Source organism: Xiphophorus hellerii, chromosome 8, assembly GCF_003331165.1.
Source record: "Xiphophorus hellerii strain 12219 chromosome 8, Xiphophorus_hellerii-4.1, whole genome shotgun sequence".
In the NCBI taxonomy this organism is placed as follows: Eukaryota; Metazoa; Chordata; class Actinopteri; order Cyprinodontiformes; family Poeciliidae; genus Xiphophorus; species Xiphophorus hellerii.
The window spans coordinates 15,727,088-15,748,116 of NC_045679.1; the positions used below are offsets into that span (position 1 = coordinate 15,727,088).

The window sequence follows — 21,029 nt, forward strand, 5'->3', positions numbered from 1 at the left end:
ACCTGAACTGTTTAAGAAGTAACACAAACATGAATGAGAAACTATGCACAGCATTTATTGTCAGTTTCATTTAACACTGCAATGCAAAAAGGACCACTGCAAAGCAGAGCTGTATCATTTATAGGCATTAGCTAAGACACATAAATAGCTCTTAATTAATAACATGGGTATTACAATAAACATTACAATATAAATGCCTTTATTTTGAATATTAACAGTCCTTTGTTACACATGTACAGTCCTTGTTTACCTTTCTGTATTAACAAATGCACTAATTTCCAAATAATTTGGGTGATTAGGCTGATAAGCGCCTGTACACTTATCAGAGGCTAAAAAATGTTTGAGACTTTTTCAGATTGGAAATGGTCCATAATTATAGAAGTGGACAATAAAAAAAGATCCAAGTATGTCTTTTGACACAACTTAGACAATTTAAGCTGTTAATAAACTGTCAAACTCACTTTGCACATGTTATACAATCTTTGGAATCATGATTTCCCACAGTTTGGATATTTGGGCTATTTCATACATCACATGTTATCAGTTGTATGTTTCAGGCTTACAGAAGTCATCCTAAATATCAAAACAATAAAGTCTATTGTCGACTAATCTCCAGATTAAATACATATAAGTGTTTGGCACATTAAGTTCTGTAAACAAATAAGTTTTTTTTTTTTATTTATTTTTTTACAAGAATGAACAAATGACACAGATTTGCATTTCACCAACAGAAAGTGTCCCTACAGGATTTAACTAGCTGGACTGGATCTTTTGTCAAGTTCACACCCAAGAGTCCAGCGGTGGAGGTTTGTTATCCATGAGGCCTACTGCAGGCCTGCCAGCTCTGATGAAGTGTTTTCTTTCACTTATTGCCTGTCAGAAAACAAAGCCGGAGTTTTGGTCATTTACCATAAGAAAGACAGTAATTTATACTTAAGATCATTTATAACCTACCTGTAGAGCATCTCTTTCTACAACAGGTCCCTTTCCGTCTCCAACTCTGTCATTTGACTCCAAGGTGGAATACACATCTGCAACAGAGCACAAGAAAATAGCGGTATAAGAAACCTTTTCTATTCCAGGAATTAGTGGGTATTTTTTAAATCATTTATATTGTAAAATAAAACTATGCAACGTATTCTAACCTTGGTTTTTCTCCATGAGAGGCAATGTGATGTCATCGCTATTTTGTTTCCCATTCTTGGGTTTTTTAGTTACACCTGATCCTGTTGGCTTCAAAAGAGAAATGCATTTTTAAACACTTTTTACAATGTTATTGCACATGGTGATCCACATTGTTTATTTGTTTTTTGTACTTTTCCTTTAATATTTAATAAAGACAATAATCATCATACATTTTTATTTTATTTTAAGTCATTTTGAGCCCCAGTTTATTGCTGGCATAGTTTTCTGAATTTAAATAAATTCAATAAAGAAAACATTACCAAATTAATATATTTTTACTGTAGACAATTTGACAAATGAAGTAAACAAATCTACCATATGGCAATCCAACCTATCCTAACCTCAACTAAGCTGCCTTCTGATGTTTTAAATTGCTATAAAATAAATAAAAATACCTTAAAGTTGCTCTTGTTCCATCCGGCCTTGGTCAGAGTGTGTCTCAGCTCTTTGTAGGCCCATATTGTCTGAAGTACATGCGAAGCAGCTTTGGTCTCTCGTGTTGATTGGCTGACAATATATGATTTTGATGGTTAATGACAACAATCAGCACCAAGATATTAATATCTGTATGACTGATATTTATGACCGCTGTTTAATGTGCTCATACTAACGTCCAAAACAAAGATGTGAAGTTTTTCAGCTATTCAACGTTTACACATAGCATTCTTTAAATGCAGTAATGCTTTTTTTTTTTAACATTTTGATCAAATTCCTTTCTGATACATTTGTATACCTTGACTTATTTATGGCCACCAGTTTCTGCACAGCATGACCCTGTATGAGCCCTCGAGCATTCTCAGGGTTGTCTGTGATGATCTCGTAAATTGTGTTCAGAATGGAAACCACCGTATCTCCCTCGAGATTTTTCACAGGGTGCTGCTGCCCGTAAGGCAAGTTAGCAACAAGGTCCCTCAAAGCGTAGTTCCCTGTAAAGACAGACAGGCGGAGAAACTGTGAGACTGTAGGTGTCGACGCCTCTGAATGAAGCAGAGGTCTTTAATTCTGTACCGATCAAGTCCTTATTCCTTCTGTCAATGGCGAGGTTGCGAAGAGCGATGGCCACGGCTCGCACGACTTTGTCCACGTCTGAGCGCAGCAGCTCCACTAAAACTGGCAGTCCTTTCTCTTTCCTCACCGTGGCTCGAATGTAGCTCGACCACTGCAAGAAGAAACACAAGAGTCCGTTGGCTCAGTCGGATTATCTTGAGAAAATTTTAAAACATCCAAAGAAGATTCCTTAAATTACGTTTTACTAGTAAACACCTTTATGTGCTCCTTAAGAACTCAAATATCTCTTAACAAGCCTTTGTCTTGAATCACTTTTACATTGAGAAGCCCCATTCCTATATTTTACTTTGGATGTTATTTCTAAGACATATGGAACCACTCAAGGGGAAATTCAGTTGCAGCTTTTCTGATTATCTTGGCTAGAGACAAGGTCAGCGCACATTTACATTAGGTTGATTAATGATGCCCGCTGAAAAAACAAAATCAGCCAGCTGAAAAGAGACGAGAAGCCTTAGGTACTCATGGCCCCCCGAGTGCTGGCCTCTAGAAGTTGTCTTCTTTGACCCTGCACTGTTCTGGCACATTTAAGCTTTACTCATAGCACTTTATTCCAGGCCAGCTCTATTTTAAGTCTCTCCTCAAGCTGAACAGCAGAGATAGCAACAATGCTGTCAAGAAGCGCATCTCAGATCTGCTCCTCAGACACAAGATGATGTTTACAAACTATGACAGCAACCACGGTGACTTCACCTACATAAATGATCATTCCCATTTGCATTGAAATAAAATCAGCCAAATGTGCTGGGAATAACACTTCATGTTTTCCGAGTAAGGCTCCTGTAATTAGGGATCGTGAAAAATAACTTTGAACTTTTTCGTTTGCTTACAGCCCAGTGTCCCGCAGCGAGGTTCTGCAGAGCTCCTGCAGCTGCCTCCAGGGTGTTGTGGTTGTGACTGCAGGTAAGAAGAGAGAGGTACAGCCTCACCACCTCTGGCTGGTACAGCAGATCTAGGCCTTCAAGAGAAATAAAGACGCACCGTCAGCAGTATTAACCTGTTGGATGAAATATATTTTGCAAACCATTAAAACCTTTCGTCATTTTGTTATAAGTACAAACTGTTTATGAGGTAGACCGTCGGAAGTGGAAGTGGAAGTGGAAGTGGAAGGAAAATGGTTTTCGACATTTTTCCCAATTGAAAATAAAAATTTGTGCATTTGTCTTCTACCAAACTACACTGGATCAAACTTTTGCAGAATCACATTTTGCTGATATTTCAGTTACAAGTCTAAAAAGTGCAATGCTTGCACAGTCTCTTTTTTCTATCTGATGGATAGTATCTGTTGACATGAATTTTTAAGATTTACCAGTGATTTACTTCTGGACTTTGACTAGGCCATTCTATATTTTAGAATGCTTTTATCCAAATCATTTCATCATAGCTTTGGCCATATATTTAATGCTATTGTCTTGCTGGATGGTCAAAACTTTACTACTTTACTCTCAGGACTTTTGCATGTGCTAACACAGTTTCTTCCAAGATTACCCTGTATTTAACTCCTTCTATCCTCCCATCAACTCTCACCTGGTTTCCTCTTCCTGCTGAAGACACAACTCAATTCTGCTAGAGTATGTTTCTTGGGATTTGCCCAAAAGTTCAATTTTGGCCTCCTTTGACTAGAGCACCTCTGTTTGCTGTGTCCCCAACATAACTAGAGGCTCACTTTATCTGAGGCTTTTTATGAGTCTCTTTTAACAATAGTTTTCTTCTGTCCTTTGTTCCATAAAGGTCAGATTTGTTGAATGAACTATTTATTATTAGTTATCCTATCAGCAGGTTCTCCCACCTGAGTTGTGGACTGCTTCTCTGATTAATGTTAGTCCTTTTAAGTTTGGAAAATTATTCTTTTCCTTCCACTTCACCATTTTGTGCTCCTAAAATACACTGAAGTTCAATGGATGTGAATACTTCAGCAAGGCAAAATGCAAACTTCAGAATTTCTTCTACTTGAATATAATCTAGTTAGTAGATTAGTGGGTTGGTAGATAAATACGCATAGTGCTTTGCATGCACTGAACTGAGACTGCACTGAATGGAAAATACAACTGTAGCAGACTCATGAACTGATTATTTTGCACTGAGCCAGTGGAGGCTGCTGGATGGCTGACAAGTATAACAGTATAAGGCTGACCCTGAACTGTATCATGATTGTCAGGCTGATTTGCATTCACTGGCTGCAGCGTGGGAGGCATTAGCTAAGCTCTGATCTCCGTTTTAATGGCAGTCGGAGCCACAGGCTTGTAGCGCTATGGGTTCTTACTTAACTCAGTGTTTTTTATCCACACTGTACTCATGGCAACAAGAAGCAAACACAAAGTAAAACACAACGTGGAGACGGTGGAGCAGCAACTGAAGACATATGGAAAAGATGGGACATGCGTTGTTTCAAGCAAGTGCCAGCCAGGCATTTATGTCATTCTCTGTACCGCAAACAAAAATGTCATCAGTGTCTCAGATGTTGGGCCGTTTTGCTTTAGTGGTGCAGGTGGAGATGTGTGGGGCTGCATTTAAATGATTTCCTTCCCAGGCCATGTCAATGTCATGCTTATACAGCAGATAGCAGAACCCAAGAAGCAGCTACAGCCTGGATGCTTCAGACTGCTTCTGTATGATGAGGATGTTGAACCACATAAAGGCATTTTATAAAATACTCTATTTATATTTTATCTACTACTTACCACCTTAATTTAAAAAAAAAAAAGTAGTTTATTTGCAAGTTAAACTGAGGTTATTTTTTTTATTTAAAAATATGTACCTTTAATCAGTTCTGCACATTTTGGTAAGTCCAAAGTATTGTATTTCCTCTCCACAAATCCATTTTTCCAACCTGTACATCACAGATACATACACACACATGCACACAAACACAAGCACCAGTTTTCATCACATCAGCAAGCAGATGTAGACAATTGCAGAAAAATCCACTGCAGCATTGATTCACAGTATCCACTGCTTTGGAGATATTCCGGCGTTGTGAGCAGACTGACCTTGACTGAACCACTCTTCTGATGAGCCCAGTTTGAAGGGAAAAGAAGAAAAGAACAATGTCACAGATTAGATTGTGGTGCAAAGGGACAGAGAGGCAGAAAAGCAGACAGAGCTCCTCCATGTGGCGACACACTGAGTTGCTGATTGGATCAGTTGGACCTGCAGCTTTCCTGAAAGCAACACAGCAATTATTGACGATGACTAATGTTTTTCAATGATGTGCTCACCTTCAGACTGAAGGTAATTGATAAATTCATTTCTAAATAATTAGGTTGTCTTTGATATATATTTTTTTTACACCACTTGAATTTTCCACATTTTTGAGATATTACAAGTGGCAATCAATTTTGTTTTACTTGACAGACCATTACAAACGAAATATTTATGAAGTGGAAGTGAAATAATACATGGCTTGCAATGTGTTAAGTTTTTTTTTTCTTTATAAAAATCGTAAAATTGTAGTGTGCACTTGTAGTCAAGCTTTCAAAGTGTCAAACTCCTGTCCTTGAGTTGCGGCATCCTTCAACTTTTGCATGTATTCCTGCTGAATCCAGAGAATAAATGACCTTCTTTCATGCAGTCATGTTTTACAGAGTTCTATTAAAGACCTAATAATTAAACTCGTTTTTTTAAGTACAGATATGTCTAAAGAGTAGCAGTACTCCAGCTCTCGAGGAAGAAAAAATAAATCAAAAATACAATCCTTTTCCTTCCACATTAAAAATACACAACTTTTTTATGGACTATTACTTACAGTTCCAATAAAATGCACTGACGTTTGTAACAGTAGTATAAAAAAGTTAAGGAGATGTGAATACTTTAGCAAGATGCTGCATAGAAAGAGTGCATCAAACAACATATAACAGATATACTGAGCAGTTACATATTGATTCCAATGTCTATCAGTGGATAGAGTTATCGTATATCGTGTATATTCAAAGGTTGTAGGTTCGATTCCAGCTTCCTCCTGCCACATGTCGATTTGTACACTGATACGTAGATCAGTGGCCTATAATACCACCGCCGTGGGTAGTCAAAATGACTGGAAAGGTGCCATATAAGTTCAGGCCATTTAGCCATTTGCAATAGCTTTCATCTTTTTCCAATACCTAATGTCTTTGACCTCAGGACAAGCTAATCCAGTCTGTTTATTACTGAACATCAAATATTAATTATCAATTAGGTAAATGTAGCTTCACTGTTGACATTTTACTTTGAGTTCTTCAAGCTATAAAGATAAATCTTCCGATTAACTGCAGAGCTTAGTGAGTTTTAAAAAATTCTTGCCGGTGCAGTTAGCTGTGAATAACTTATACTAAAACAAAATTAGGGAGGAAAATATCAGTTTTTTACTAATGCATCACTGACACTGGTGTTACTGCAGATGCCTTGTTCATTGCAGCTGCAAGTCTGTTGCATCAGAAAGGGAGGAAAAGGCCACTTTACTCAGTATGAAACTAGACAGAGTCTTCAGGGAATGTGGCTAGGTCAGAACATTTCAAAAAAGAAAAAAACCCTTTGTGCACTGCAGTTCAAGATGCTCGAGGGAGGAAGAAATAAAGCTTAACTTTAATTAGAATGCCAAGAAATACATAACATTAAAGATAATCAAATTCTTCAGCTATATATGTATATTTTACAAACCTTTGGGTCTTTTTCCTGAACAGCATTCTGGCTCGTTCTTCTTCTTCTGATGCCCCACTGTTCTCATCAGATGACCAGCATGGGGCTCCTGAAATCGCTCCGCTCCTGGTAGTTCTTTATGAACGTGATAGGACAGATTTCGAAGGATGCAGACGCAGTTTTCCACTGACTTAATTGAAAGGGTCAGACAATTTATATCAGAGATCACACGTGAAGCATATAGCACTGGTCAAGTCTCTAGATTCAACTTTGACATAAACAAAAAAACGGAAGAACAAATACTGACTTTTCATAGCAAAACTGAATTTCTGAAATGTTGCCTATTTAAAGAACAGCACCGCACTTTTATTGTTTGGAAGCAACTTGTTCCAAGTTATCAAATTTTAAGGTAGTTGACTGAAAACAAAAAATGATTTCTTGAGCAACCTTATTGTCGGCATCCTTGTTGACGACGGCTGACTGCAGGGCGTGAAGGAGAGCTGCCACCAGCCCCTCACACTCCCTTAGCCTCTGTCGAGCCTCGGCCCCATCAGAGCTGACGTTCCTGCAGAAACAACTCTGTCAGAGTAGTTTGTGCAAACTGCAAACGCTGGCTGAATCCATGACAGCAGTCTAGCTTTACCTCAGGCATCCGGTGGTGTTCTTGAAGACGGTGGTCCACTCGGCACTCAGCGGTTTAGATGCATCCACAGAGTCTCTTCTCCTCCAGCCTGAGTGTGGGATGATGATTTCGTCAGTCAGGGTTTGAAGTCCCTGGTTAATTATTGTCATCTTGAGTGGTTCGTGTGATGAGAGGTTCCACAGAGTTCCTGTGGGTTTTGTGGGGGAAATACGTTATTGGAAACACCTGAGAAGGTTCAATCAGTGGCTGAAAAATCTCATCTGTACCTGTGGCTAACTCTTTGACTTCCATGCTACTGGACTTCCTCAGCAGTCTAACTAAAGCTTGAATGCCATCACAGCTCTTGATGGCCATTTTGTTGTTGTGGTCTTTCCCATAGGATATGTTACGCAAAGCACCGCAGGCCTTGCGATGGACTTCAGCTTTGGGATGGTCCAACAGCTCCACCAGGATCGGCACCCCGTTCAGCTGCCGAACCTCCTGTTTGATCAGGTCGTTTTCATAACAGAGGTGCTGCAAGTAGGCAGCTGCGTTGGACTTGACAGGGTCCATTGGGTGCCTGAGCATCGAGATCACCTCATGCAAGTTGGGGTCTCTCCAGCGTGGGTCTCTTCGGATGCTGTCCAGGCTTACCATGCTGCTGCGTTTGTGGGGTAGCTGCAGAGTCTGCGCTCGGCACATGGCCTGGAAGAAAGGATTCAGGTTCCCCTCCAACTGCGCCATAAACGCGTCATCATAGCCACTTCTGCAAAGACAAAGTTTGGATGACATTTGGTAAATAGATTCCATGCCAGAGTCTTTCCTGAAGAGGATTGCATCTCAATTTATCGCACAGCCATTTCATATTGAAAAATAGCTTTTGGTGTGTTTATTTGATTTATAACTGTGTAGTTTAAATCCATACAATATTTAGGTGAAATGTGCTCATGTGAAAATATAAGGCGGCCCCTGCTTGAGTCCCTCTTCCTGATGCCTCCCATAAACAGACAAAATGCAGAAAATTGTCAAAATTAGTTGCTAACAACGCGAACCAAGAATTTGCATCATATGTGTTTTTCAATTCTACGTTTCAAGATTTTATCTCCTTTGAAAATGTCTAATATTTCTCTTTAATTTGGGTGGTAAGCTCTGAATGGGATGAGAATAGTTTGGGATTTGCAGTCAAGGTAAAAAATATATGTATATACATTTTGGGTTTTCATAAAAGAGGGTGTCTGGCTGCAGCACTCAGAACCTTCTGACCAGTATAATTGCTGGACACTTCCACAGTGTTCCTACTTGCACATAACTGTTTCGACCGGATGAGCAAGGAACATTCAAGCGTCTGGAAATTATTACCCAAGGATGAATCAGACTTGTGTTGGTCCATAACTATCTGACATATACAGTACAGACCAAAAGTTTGGACACACCTTTTAATTCAATGAGTTTCCTTTATTTTCATGACTATTGACATTGTAGCTTCACACTGAAAACTATGAATAACACATGTGGAAATATGCACTAAACAAAAAAGTGTAAAACAACTGAAAATACCCCTTATATTCTAGTTTCTTCAAAGTAGCAACCTTTTGCTGTGATTACTGCTTTGCACACACTCTGCATTTTCTTGATGAGCTTCAAGAGGTAGTCACCTGAAATGGTTTTCACTTCATAGGTGTGCCCTGTCAGGTTAATAAGTGGGATTTCATGAAAATAAAGAAAACCCAGTGAATTAGAAGGTGTGTCCAAACTTTTGGTCTGTACTGTATGTCACACAGAGACGTGCCTCTAGTTAACCCAGATGTATGTGAATTATTCTGGCTTCAACCTAATAAATTAATTTTGTCGATTCTAGCTGACATGACAGGAAAAGTCAAAGAGTAAGTACTGTAGAGTAGATAAAGGGGAAGTGTAAAGCACAATCAAGTAACTATGGGTTGAACTATGTTACCTTCGGTTTTTATAAAAATGTTGTATATCTCATTCATAACTGAAAAGAAATTTAACTTTGCAATTTGACACCTTGAATTCAGCCTCTGTCTTTGCTTCAGAGCAATTCAGATTTTCTGGAACTGTTTTTACAACCGTGGTTAGTTCAATACCTCACAATGAGATTGCAGCCTAAAGCCAAATGTTCACTGTTGAAAAGCAGACAAGGGAAATGTAAGTACATGAGAATAAAAGTGCCAGTCAGGTATTTCTTTAATCATTTTTTATGAGGAATAGTGTGACGTAACTGTCATACTGGGTACTGCAGGCTCTCTTTAGAGGTTATTCCCTGAATTTTGTGGTTATACAACCATCTCAAAAGAAATACTGCACAGAAGAGAGGAGATGAGTGGAATGAAGTATCTCTCCATGCCCACTAAAGCTAGCTGCAAAGGAAGAAGTGTCCAACACAAAATACAATATAGAAAATGGAGTAGTGAAGTGTAAAATAATTATGCCAAGGGATTTGATACAGGTTCTAACACTCACACAAAGTCTGACCTATACACTTGTTGCTCATGTTTCTCAAGATTCATTTCATCTTTTATTTTTAGCATTTTTCATACTTTTATTTCACTGGCTATAGATCCAAAACACTCATTTGTAAGATTACAATACATATTTCAACTTGGATCACAAGAGATGCCTCTAAACTGAGAATAGATTATGCCTGGCGCCTCTGTATAAATGAAAAGCAAAAAGGCAGAGTTGTTTTTCTTTTGCATCTTTACAAATTATTTATTAGAGAATAGGCAAGTTCATTACAAAATTCAAAATTGAATTAGCTTTTTAATTACACCTCTGTAATATTGAATCAGTAAATATTATCTGATAATATTATACAGACAAGTCACAGAGAGAAATTAGCTGTCATGGCCACTTTTCAGTAAAAAAATAATGTTTTCAGCTACAATCTCAAATTTTGAGTCTTTTAATCCTTTGATTTCTGCTTTGTAATTTAATTTTATGAGTAGTTAAACAATCTAATATTGAAATCAAAGATTATAAAATAGTTTCTAATTCATGGTGCATCTGCTTGATTAATGGTTTCAGATTTTCAGATTTTGCCATTTTTCTAAATCAGTTTAAGTGTAATGAAGAATCTTTACGTTTTGCGATAATCTGCATTTCTCCTTCTCATTAGCTAACAAACACACACAAACAAACAAACAGAAATGAAACAATGCCAATCCACTCAGCTACAAATGTGAAGGTCTAACAGTTAACATGTTGAATAAAATTTGTTTAGACAAATTTCTTTGTGCAACAGACGGAGGTTTTGTTGTCTCTTTTGTAAACAGTTCTATCACTCTTGTATGGGCCAAGGAAAAGCTTCTGGCAGGCAATAACACTTGAAACCTCCTTATCTATCAACTTTGCAGCAGCAGGCTGCCATCCCTGATTGATACCAGTTGCAGCTTAACTGCTGTCCATCTGTCTTGTTATTATCCACACGGACTCAAAGGATCGGAGCTGAGCTGCATCCTCTGGATGTCTATGCAGCTATCAAGCTCGACAGGTTTTCATCATAGAAAGCCTACAAGTTTAAATGCAAAATTGACTGTTTTCCTTTAACTATGGGTAGCTCCACATATGAATCTTCTCAGTTTATAATGCTGGTTTAGATGCAGTGGGAGTCAAAAAAATAGATTTTTATGGTGCAACGACTAATTACAAAGCACCCTAAATAACCCATTATGACACTCTTTGTTTGCTGGTAACTAATAGAAACCCATTCTCATAGCATTCTCATATCTCAGAGGACAGATAGCTAAATCTTCTTTAGAAAGGCGTTTATAATGTTCTTTCAACTGGAAAACAAATTAAACAATGCCTTGAAAATCTATTAAAACATATTGGTCCTTTTCCCATTGGTTACATTACAGACTCCACTGTGTTTCATTGGTATTTTATGTGATAGAGCTACGCAAAGTAGCCATAACTGTCAAGTGGGAAAAAAATAGTTCTTTTTGTTGAATCACCATTTTCTGAAATTGCAATTTTTTCTAGTAAGTCAGAATGACTGAATATTTTGCTCCTACTTTGCAACTAACTGAAGCTCAGTCAGACTGGAGAGTGTGTAAATCCACAGTTCTCAGTTGAATTCAGGTCTGGACTTTGACTAAGCCATCCTCCATCATTTCTAATAAACCTGCCTATCCCTGCTGAAGAAAAGTATCCCAACACCAAGATGCTGCCATGATGTTTCCTAGTACGTCAAGGTTACATGCAGTGTTAGCTGTTGAAGTTGGTGACTGAAATATTTTTTTAAAATGTGAAAAAGATTTTCAGGAAGAAGTGCTTTTGCATGTTCTACATAATCAAGAGTTCAAAGATGCATAACATTTTATATGATACAAAATCCTCTCACCTGGTTCTGGAGGGCTCCCGGAGGAGCTCCATGGTTGTAATTGGCCTAAACTGGTGGATTCCCAGTGTGTGGTAACCGGCAGCTGGGAGGTCGGCCTTCACATCCAGAGGATTTTCTCTGTTCTCCTCCGTCTGGTTGCTGAGTCCTGCGGAGGCGTAGCTATCTCTCAGGAACGGCAAAGTGTAGTGAGTGCCGGGCTGGAAGTTTTTGGTGGGCAAGTAGCCGTGGAGGCTGAAACGAGAGAGGCTTCCATATCCCGGGCAAGCGTCGCCTCCCATGCCCCTGAAGGCATCAGGGAGGGTGTAGACTCTGTTCTGGCTGTCTGGGTTTACAGGATGAGGCTCACCAGGCTGCAGCACCGGCTGAGGTTGAGCTGTTGCAATGGTAGTGCTGCTGGTTGTTGTGTTTGGAGCAGATTCAGAGGGCTCAACTTTTACTTCGGGAGAAGCTTTCTCAGCAGATACGTTGTCTTTACACTCCTGAGCCAACGTGACATCAGGAGTATCTGATGGGAGGATGTTCTCCTCTTTAATCTCTTCTTGCGTCTCACTCGGAGGCTTTTCACCCTCTTGTTCCACCGCTTTGGACTCCTATAAGAATAGATTCACCACTGTAATTATACACAAAAATCTCCCTACTGTTAGTCTTTAGAATCTAATTTGCCTAAGTGGTCCGCAGGGCTCCGGTCTCATCTTAAATGCCACCTGATGTGGCTACTTACATTCAGAACAAGAAGCATCTCAGTTTACTTCAAATTGACAAGGCATGTTTGTTGACCACAAAACACTTCCCTTTTCTCAAAGTAACTATTAATCATCATCACTTCAGCACAACCCTGGCTTTCTGATGAATTATGAATTAAGATTTCCTGCCAAAGAATAATGAATTCCCCTTAGTTAGAAATGAGTTTTGTCGCTGTTTAGCAGCAGAATAAATTGGAGGAATTTCATTTTCTGGTGTGGGAAATTGTGATTTTAACTCTTTTGTTCCAAACCGCAAGGAAAAATGTGTTTTTCTGTACACTGTAGGACAAAAACAAAGACATTTTTGCTACATGGATACAGCTTTTTAATGAGTCGTTATATAAACCTCAGAGTCAGTCTGCTGTGGGGTGTCAGTTTCTGTGGAGCTTTCATTGGTTGAGGTCATCACCGAGGCGATGGAAGTGGGCGTGTCCAGTTCATCAGCGGTTGTCGGGTTTTCATTGGTTGCCTCTTTAGCCTCCTGGGGCAAAGACAAGGGAGTTGGACCCTCCAAACTCTGCTCCTAAAAAACACACACACCTGTGGGTAAGTACCTGTTACCTATCAGTATAGTTCAAGTTTTTCTTTGTTAGTATGTTGCTCATGAGGCTCAGTAAACAATAGACAGATAGATAAATGAATCTAATCAATGTTCTGTGTTTCTAATGCAGTATGCACAAAATAATTTATTGCTGAGGTGTTAAAAAAAAAAAAAAAAACAGGCCTTGAGGATTTGAAGTTTGACACCTCGATATGTTCTGTAAGTGGATCAGTTTCTCTTGCCAAGTGCCTCCAGTTGACATGTTTTATGATTTGGTGCTGTACAATCAAATTGAATTGAATCAAATTAAATGACATTCATTCAGCAACCGGAAGGAGCAGATCACAGCAGCAGCACAAAATGATAAAACTTTACCAAACAAGTTAAAAATCTCACAAATTCAGCATGGCTCTATGCTGACTTTTAGCAATAAAAAAAAAGAAATGAAATATGTAGTACACTTTAAATATAAATGTTTTTACAGAGATGCTGAACAAACATTGTGTTGCTCTTTACAAATAAGAAAATATCTTTTTGGGAAAAAAAAAGTTCGATGTGTCGTGATTTTGTGAAACAATGTTATTTTATACTTGTGCTCCCATTTTATTGGTTATTGCACATTCAAGTCTCCATCGATCGAATGCCTTACCTACTGTCATGGCTGCCAAACATTTACATCTAAATTTAATGTCTAACAAGGCAAGCAGAATGAGCAGCTATGATGATAATAAGTGGCATAGTTATACAGGAGGAGGATGTTCATTCATGAGGTTATTCTCCCTCTTATGTTGTTTTAAATTGTGTTGCATTTCTTTTTTATTTAATATATTTTGCTTTATTATTTGAGCCGCTTGATTCACTCAGTTATTATCCAGTTTTTCTAATACCACTTTGTCTAAATATTGCATTTACATTTTTCCTGGGAACCTCAAATTGAATAGGACTAAAGAAAACATATGTGACATATGACCACCACAGTGAATTGCTTAGTACTTTAAAAGAGAAGAAAAGCCACAGTAAGAAACTTTAGGATACCAAACTGATGTGTAAGAAAGAATGATGCATGTGCTGGCAGATACATCCTGATATCTGAAGATTATTCACTATTTGCACAATTGCCTTCTTATTTACTTGCTCACTGAAGTGTGATTTCATTTATTTTGCCCACACCACGCCATTCCTGATTGCCTTGAAAGTGAGTAATTACTTGCCAGTATGAAATCGATTAAGTTATTGGCCAGCTTTCTTTGCCCTTATGAAAATGTCTTGCACCCAATGTGAGCTGCTTTCCTGTGATTTGTCCAAAAGCTTACCAGCAACTTTTTATAGCGCTGCAAAGGTTAAGCTAAAAGACAGAAATAGAAGAAATGCTGTTTATCATTTGTTGTCTGTGTCTCAACTCAGATTGCAGTGAACATGAGGGAAAACCTAAAGCTACACATTTTGTTGACGTTCATGCTGGGTTTTTTATTTTTGTTTTTTAGCAGAATTTATTTGTAGCATGCTGCTCTGGTGCAGATTAGTAGGTCAGCTCCGCTGGTGAAAATATAACACATGTACTATTTGTTTAGCTGTCTATCTGCGAGAGGAAGCAAAAATATTGGATGTTATTGATGGAGTCTTCCATTTTATTCCCACTTTGTTATGTAAGTATTTATGGCATGTTTGACAAAAGTAGTGCTGTAATGGGGCTAGAAGTGAATCAGGCAGTTATTGGCTTTCACATTTAATCAGTGGCGGGCTTTGATTTTGCTCAATGTGGCTCTCCTCCCGGGGTACCAAACTGTCAGAGAGGAGCAAGAGCCTTTTCAATTGCTTTTAGTTAGCGCCGTAAAAAGAAAAAAAAAGAAGCAGGGTTTGCTGGACACTGCTGCTGTTTAACAGAACTGATGTTGGTTTACTATGACCTAAATGAAAAGGTTGATGCTCAAACACATTTTTTAATAAGCAAAACCTTTCTTCTGTTTGTTAAAACACTCACAAAAAGCATATTTTCAATTATTTGTTTAGACAGTAGGTCGACCTTACTATGAAACAAGAGGGAAAACGGCAAAATTCAGACAGCTCAAACCTGCACTAAATCACTCTAAACAGATTATGAAACCTTTGCTTTAATGAGAGTCTTGCCTATGGTGCTAATTTTGCATATAATTCATTGCAGCAGTTCAACCTTGCTTTGCAAAAGTATCCACACTGCTGGAAACTACATTGAAACCACATATTTCATTGTATTTTATTGCATTTTCTTCTGACAAATCTACGTAACTGGAACAAAAATGATACATTATTTATTTATTTTTTCAAATACAAATCTGAAAAGTGTGTAGTTAACTCCCTTTACTATGATACCTACACAAGTCTACTAAGGAGGGATGTAATCTTAATGTAGATCTAACTGTACTGTGAATCACAAAGAACAAGATTACTGTGTTTTGGTCTGTCACATAAAATTCCAATAAAATACTTTGACATTTGCTGCTTCAATGTGGAGTGAATACTTACAGCAAGGCACTGTTTGTGTTTCTTTAATTTGTTCTTGCTGATTTTATGCAAAAGTTTAATCTCTCCATTCCAACATAATGCATTTTATTTGGCTGTGGAGAGTAATTGTTGTTGTTTTTTTTCCTTTTACAAACTTTGCATTCATTTGAGTGTGTCAACAAAAATTGGATTTGCTGCTCTATTAACCTGAATGAAAAACTGATTCATTGATGCAGCTGAATTCCCCCAATAGCAATGCAAACAACCTATTAAAAAATATATTAAACAGAAAAGGCACCACACTGAATCCTTCATTAGTTTTTTTTATTATTATTTGAAGGGTTTCAGCATTAAGTAAATCAATTTTCACATAGAAAATGTGTGTAATCCAATCAGAAATGTGTCACATGCTCATATTCAATATGCTGAAGCATCTGCTGAGATTAGAAGCAGATAAATTGATTAATCTCCACAAATTATTGTCTTTCCGAGGCTGCGAAGCCCAACCAAACAATCAAACATGAGCTGAACTCTACTGCATTAAATCAGGCTGGAGAGGAAAGTGGAGCTGTCGGTTGAAAGTGGAGAGGAAAAGAGCTCGATTTTCAAACACCAAACACAAGGGCCCTCTCATATCCCTGAACAAAAATGTGTCGGAGGGAAGAGGAGATAAAGGGCCTGCCCAGGAAAAACTGGCTGTGGGGAGAGATCATCCTGGCTTGATCACCCCTGGGGGAGGCTGATTGGATATTGTTAGGCGGCACTAAATAAATGCTTGGCCAGAACACAGGCGAGGTACCACTGTCCTCTACAGACAGCTTGATTAAGGATTTGGAGGATGATAACAGGCTGGACACGAGCCTATGTGCTGCCGTCTCTGTCTGATTCGAGCTCCAGGGAAGGCAGGGCCACTGTGTGAGTCAAAGCTTATTTAAATAACTCACTGCACCATCACTGAGTGTGCTCTTGAAGCCAAATAGGTCAGGTTGGAACGACTGATTTAGAGCTAGCTTATAGGCACAAACAAAAAACCGGTAGATATACAGTATACTAGAGCAGCACAACTGGCATTTAGTTCCTGTGAACTCTTATCGTCACGGCCGACTAAAGGTAGTGTGAAATTTAAGGAGCTGCAAAGCCAGACATAAACCAGTTCTTCACACAAGCAATGACCCGAATGTCTTATTAGAAGACTAATTTAATGTGAGAAACTGATGCACTGGATTGCAGTGTCATTAGATCAAGCTGAAGTGCAGCTTGGCTTGAACAGAAAGACCATTTTTATGAAACTGCAGAGCTGACACAGCGATGGCTTCACAAGACAATAAAAAAGAGACATCGGCCGAGCGATGTCGGGAAAGCATTAACAACTTTGTCACAAAATCCATCTGCAAAGCCGTGCAATCTGTTGAATCAGTGCCGCTCATATTTTTTTGGAGGAGACTATGCCTACTGCAAATAGAAGCTGTAGCGTAGCAGATGTTTCTCCTGCAGAAACACCATTGCCTGCACAATCTTATCCATGACTGCCCTTAACAAGACACAGACACCAAAAAAGGCACAACTAAAGTCAAGGGAGAAGAGGGGAATTACTCTCAGTTTCTAAAGTTTTACTCCACATCATTATGCTGCCACCACCGGCTCTTGCATTGGAGGCCAGTGTCTGATTCAAGCTCCAAAGAAGGTCAAGCCATGATTTAAATGGTCTCAAAACTTGTCTGCAAACTGTTCAATCTGCTAAAGCTGCAGTATGTATTTTTAATAAAGAAAATGTTTTTGTTACATACTATACTGTCTCTACATTCTGACAGTTTCAACAAATGTGTAAAAAAAAAAAATTGTATAAAAGTTACATACTGTAGCTTTGAATCACTGTTGCATTTAAGAGATCTATGGACTTTCTTGCATTTCCAGTTGTTCTGTTCTGTAACTTAATACAATATCTCACTAGAAAGAGGAAACTGATGCAAGTTCTCGTTGTCCTTTCAATGCTACAAAAATAAGGCATTCCCACAGCATGATGCTGCCACCACAGGTGCCTCTGTGATGCTGACTGTTTGATTTAAACCCAGAGGACGTTCATCCAGAGTGTGAGTAATAACTCATTCCACCATCACTTAAAGTGCTGTTGAAGCCAGATATGTCAAGCTGATGGCTCTGAATCAGACAGGACTTTAAAAAAAAAAGATCAAAAATGGCAAATGGATGCTGGATCCAGAAGGCAAAATGACACAATTTGCATCATCCCATATATTCCCAGCAACAATGCCAGCTAAAGGCAGGGTGCTATTGTCTGGCACAAGTAACGACTTGCAGTTGCTTCACATCCTCTTTAAAGATGAGCGGTGATTTACTGGAAAGCAACATCTGCAAACGAGGCGGCACAGTGGAGCAATTGATAGAAGAAGGTCCTGGGTTCTTTCTGCTTGGAGTTTGCATGTTCTCCCTGTGAATGGGCAGGTTCACTCTGGGTACTCCAGTTTTCTCCCACATTTCTAAAACATGACTGTCAATTGGTTATACACTAAAATCCCCTGCAGTATTAGTGTGTGCGCGTGGGTGTGTGTGTGGGCGTGTGCATGCCTGGTTGACCTCTGAGGACTATTAGCTTCATATGACATCTCCCAGAACAATTGAAGCCTTTTCTATTTCCTTTTAACTCTGCAGAGCATGCCCACAGCATGATACTGCCACACAGGCCTGTGTATTACTGTCTCTACCTGACTTAAGTTCCGACAAAGGTGAACCAAAGTTTAGTTAAACAACTTACTGAACCATTACTTCCTGAAGACATGGGTCAAGTTGACAGATCTGAGTTTAAGGAAAAAAGAAGGTGATAGAAACAGAATAAGATGTTAGACTAGCATCTAACTACCATCAGCTCTCAGCATCAATGCTAGCTAAAGGTACAGGCTTACATGTCCTGGTATCAGTCACTTCTGACACAAGCAAATCAAACTAAGCGTCTTCTTAGAAGAACAAGCTGATTTTGAAAAAAAAAAAAAACCCTGCTAAACAGGACTGCATCTGTCTAGCGTGTCTTAAAGAAATGCTGGACTGACACAGAGATGCTTCGACAGGACAGTGGAAAAAGACATGCACACCAATCTAATGATGTCAGAAAACATTAGCTACAACTTTGTCACAAAACTCATCCGCAAAACCGTGCAATCTGTTGAATCAGTGGCCCTCATTTCTTCAGGGGAGATTCAGATGCTGGGCACTCTACTGAAGGTACTGTACTGCGCTGAAACGGTCCCTCATTGGTGCCATAAAAGACTCGTTTTCTGCAGAAACACCATTAACGTCATGGTTAACTGTAACCTCACCGGGCTGCCAAAAAACGACTTCTCAGGGAAAAATGAAACGAGAAAGTTTCCATTTCCCTCCACCGCTGATCGCACTCTGATCCCCAATTAGCTAAATGCTGCATGGTCAAATTTAATGTCTCCCCGCTTCAACATGGCAACGCGCTCACCACCAGTGTGCAGAATTAACCCCCTCCGAGATAATGCCATCAAAGTTATACCCCCTTCCCACACCCTTTACTGAGGTTGCATTCATGCATTGCCTCTTCCACTTCAACACACATGGATGCAGGAGGTAAAGATGTTTTGCATCATGTCACCAGAAACACAAGCAGACCGCACCGAGCAGCACCGAGAGAGGTAAGGGAGTGAAGCAAGTGATGCCTCCTCCATTCATCATGACAGAGGCAGAAAGCGGAGCTGTGGAGTGCCAGTTCTCCGCAGGAAAAGTGATGGGCTAAAAAAAACAGGGAGGATGCGGAGCAGATAGAGCCATTCCAGCACACACTTACCTCTTTCACTTCAGCAGGCATTGCCACGTCTTTCCTGCCTCCCCACGAATGATGTACAAGATGCGTCCCTCAGTGAGTTTCTATGGCTCTGCTGATTGTGTTTTTCTTTTCTTTTCTCTTCTCTTTTTTTTTTAGAGCTTCTGAAGCAGTTCAAACATGAGCAGCCATCCTTCCTCTCAGCTCCCACCAACACACGTCCACCGCTGCTCTCTCCCTCTGGCTCACACACTCTCTTGCTCTTCTTCCACTCACCAACACACGCACACACGCGCACGCACACCCCAGACGCACCATGCACACATTTGCTCAACATAGACGTTCTCCCTCTTCCTCTCTCCCTCTCCCTTCCCCTCTCATAACTGCACTCCTCTGATCTGTGCTGCAGTTAATGTGTGCGCTATTAGCAAGGTGCTGAATCAACTGAGTGATGCTGAGCCTGTGAATGGCTTAGGTGGGTGCAGACCCCTGCAGTCCCCGTGCTTCCCCCCAACCCCCAACCCACGTCCCTCCCAACCATCCCCTCTACCCCACATTTCCCGGTGCAGAGGTAGGGTTGCGCACGCCTGATGACACAACACGCACATGCACACACACACCATTCCCCTGTGGCCACAGAAGCAGATGCAGCTGGAGCGCGGAGCAGCCTGCACTGGTTCCGTCCTGTGTCACCCATGTGCGGCATTGCAAGGAGAAGGAGCTGCGGAGGGGGGCGATGGAGGGGTGGGGAGCACCGCATGCAGCACAGGAACACACTTCATGTTAAAGCTCCGCTTAGAGAGCAGCACGAGGCAGACCATTACTGTCCGCCCACAAATGCACTTCAATCTGAACCTGCATGATTTATTCTGAGTTAAATGAAAAATAATTATTAAAAAAGAAGGGGGACCCAAAGCAGGACGCTTTTCCTGTTCTCTTACGCACTCTGGAGGCTGGAGGGTAACTAATCTCAGAGATGGCCCATTCCTTTCACTTGGCTATACTATATCTTAAATTCTGAAAAAGAAGTTATTTGCTGTCCTGATTATATGTAAACACAGTTTTTACTTACACTTTTGTTTCAGGAGTCAATCTGTCCGTCATATCCAGTCTATTGTTTTCTGCCAGCTCTCTTTCTTATTGATTTAAGAAAATCCTTACATGAAATTGACCTGTGAGCATTTGGAGGTTCTTCCTGGCCTCAGTGGGCCCATAAGCACTTTTATGTTTCGAAGTCCTTTACGGTCCTCAATCGGCCATCTTGAATCTGTCCCCCAGCACTTCTGCTTCTTTAAACTTTGATTAATGCTCAGTGCCTCGCAAAATACTCACATGCCTTGACATTTTCCACACTGTCACAATGTTGAATGTATTTCTTTAGAGATTTAGTTTTGTAATCGAGATGCACTGAAATGATTTTTGAAGGGTAAGAGGATTTATGGTCTTTAAAATGTGAATAGTGTGGTGTGCCCTGCATCAGCTCTCCTGAATTGAGACTTTGCTGAGCCACCTTTTGTTGCTGATAAAGCAGGAGTCATGTTTGGTTCTTGGTTGGACCAAAATCTGGGCAGAAAGATAAAGTGAAGAGTTTTAATATAGATCTAAATCAAGACTTAAAT

General features: G+C 39.7%; 1 protein-coding gene across 2 annotated transcripts; it reads right to left on the minus strand.

The window, feature by feature from the left end:
* Positions 1 to 34: 34 nt before the first annotated feature.
* On the minus strand, positions 35 to 19,865 carry arvcfa (ARVCF delta catenin family member a). Of its 2 annotated transcripts, XM_032570817.1 has the most exons (16): positions 19,435 to 19,865; positions 12,939 to 13,115; positions 11,850 to 12,439; positions 7,774 to 8,252; positions 7,508 to 7,694; positions 7,312 to 7,429; positions 6,886 to 7,054; positions 5,241 to 5,258; positions 5,009 to 5,080; positions 3,081 to 3,208; positions 2,194 to 2,344; positions 1,919 to 2,111; positions 1,581 to 1,692; positions 1,146 to 1,233; positions 955 to 1,031; positions 35 to 873 (listed from the first exon to the last, which is right to left on the minus strand). In XM_032570817.1, the coding sequence occupies exons 1-16, from the start codon at positions 19,453 to 19,455 to the stop codon at positions 781 to 783; spliced, it is 2,673 nt and encodes an 890-aa protein (XP_032426708.1). In that variant the 5' UTR covers positions 19,456 to 19,865; the 3' UTR covers positions 35 to 780. The 2 variants fall into 2 exon arrangements, with proteins under 2 accessions (XP_032426708.1, XP_032426709.1); XM_032570818.1 differs by lacking the exon at positions 5,009 to 5,080 and having other exon boundaries at positions 19,435 to 19,864.
* Positions 19,866 to 21,029: the final 1,164 nt, after the last annotated feature.

Bases quoted from the DNA above. Each gene is read 5' to 3' on its own strand.
- arvcfa (XM_032570817.1), bottom strand. From the start codon at position 19,455: ATGCCTGCTGAAGTGAAAGAG. The intron at 2,112-2,193 runs GTACAGAATTAA...CTGTCTTTACAG, and splicing joins AAGGAATAAGGACTTGATCG to GGAACTACGCTTTGAGGGAC. The intron at 1,032-1,145 runs GTTAGAATACGT...GCTCTGTTGCAG, and splicing joins TCTCATGGAGAAAAACCAAG to ATGTGTATTCCACCTTGGAG.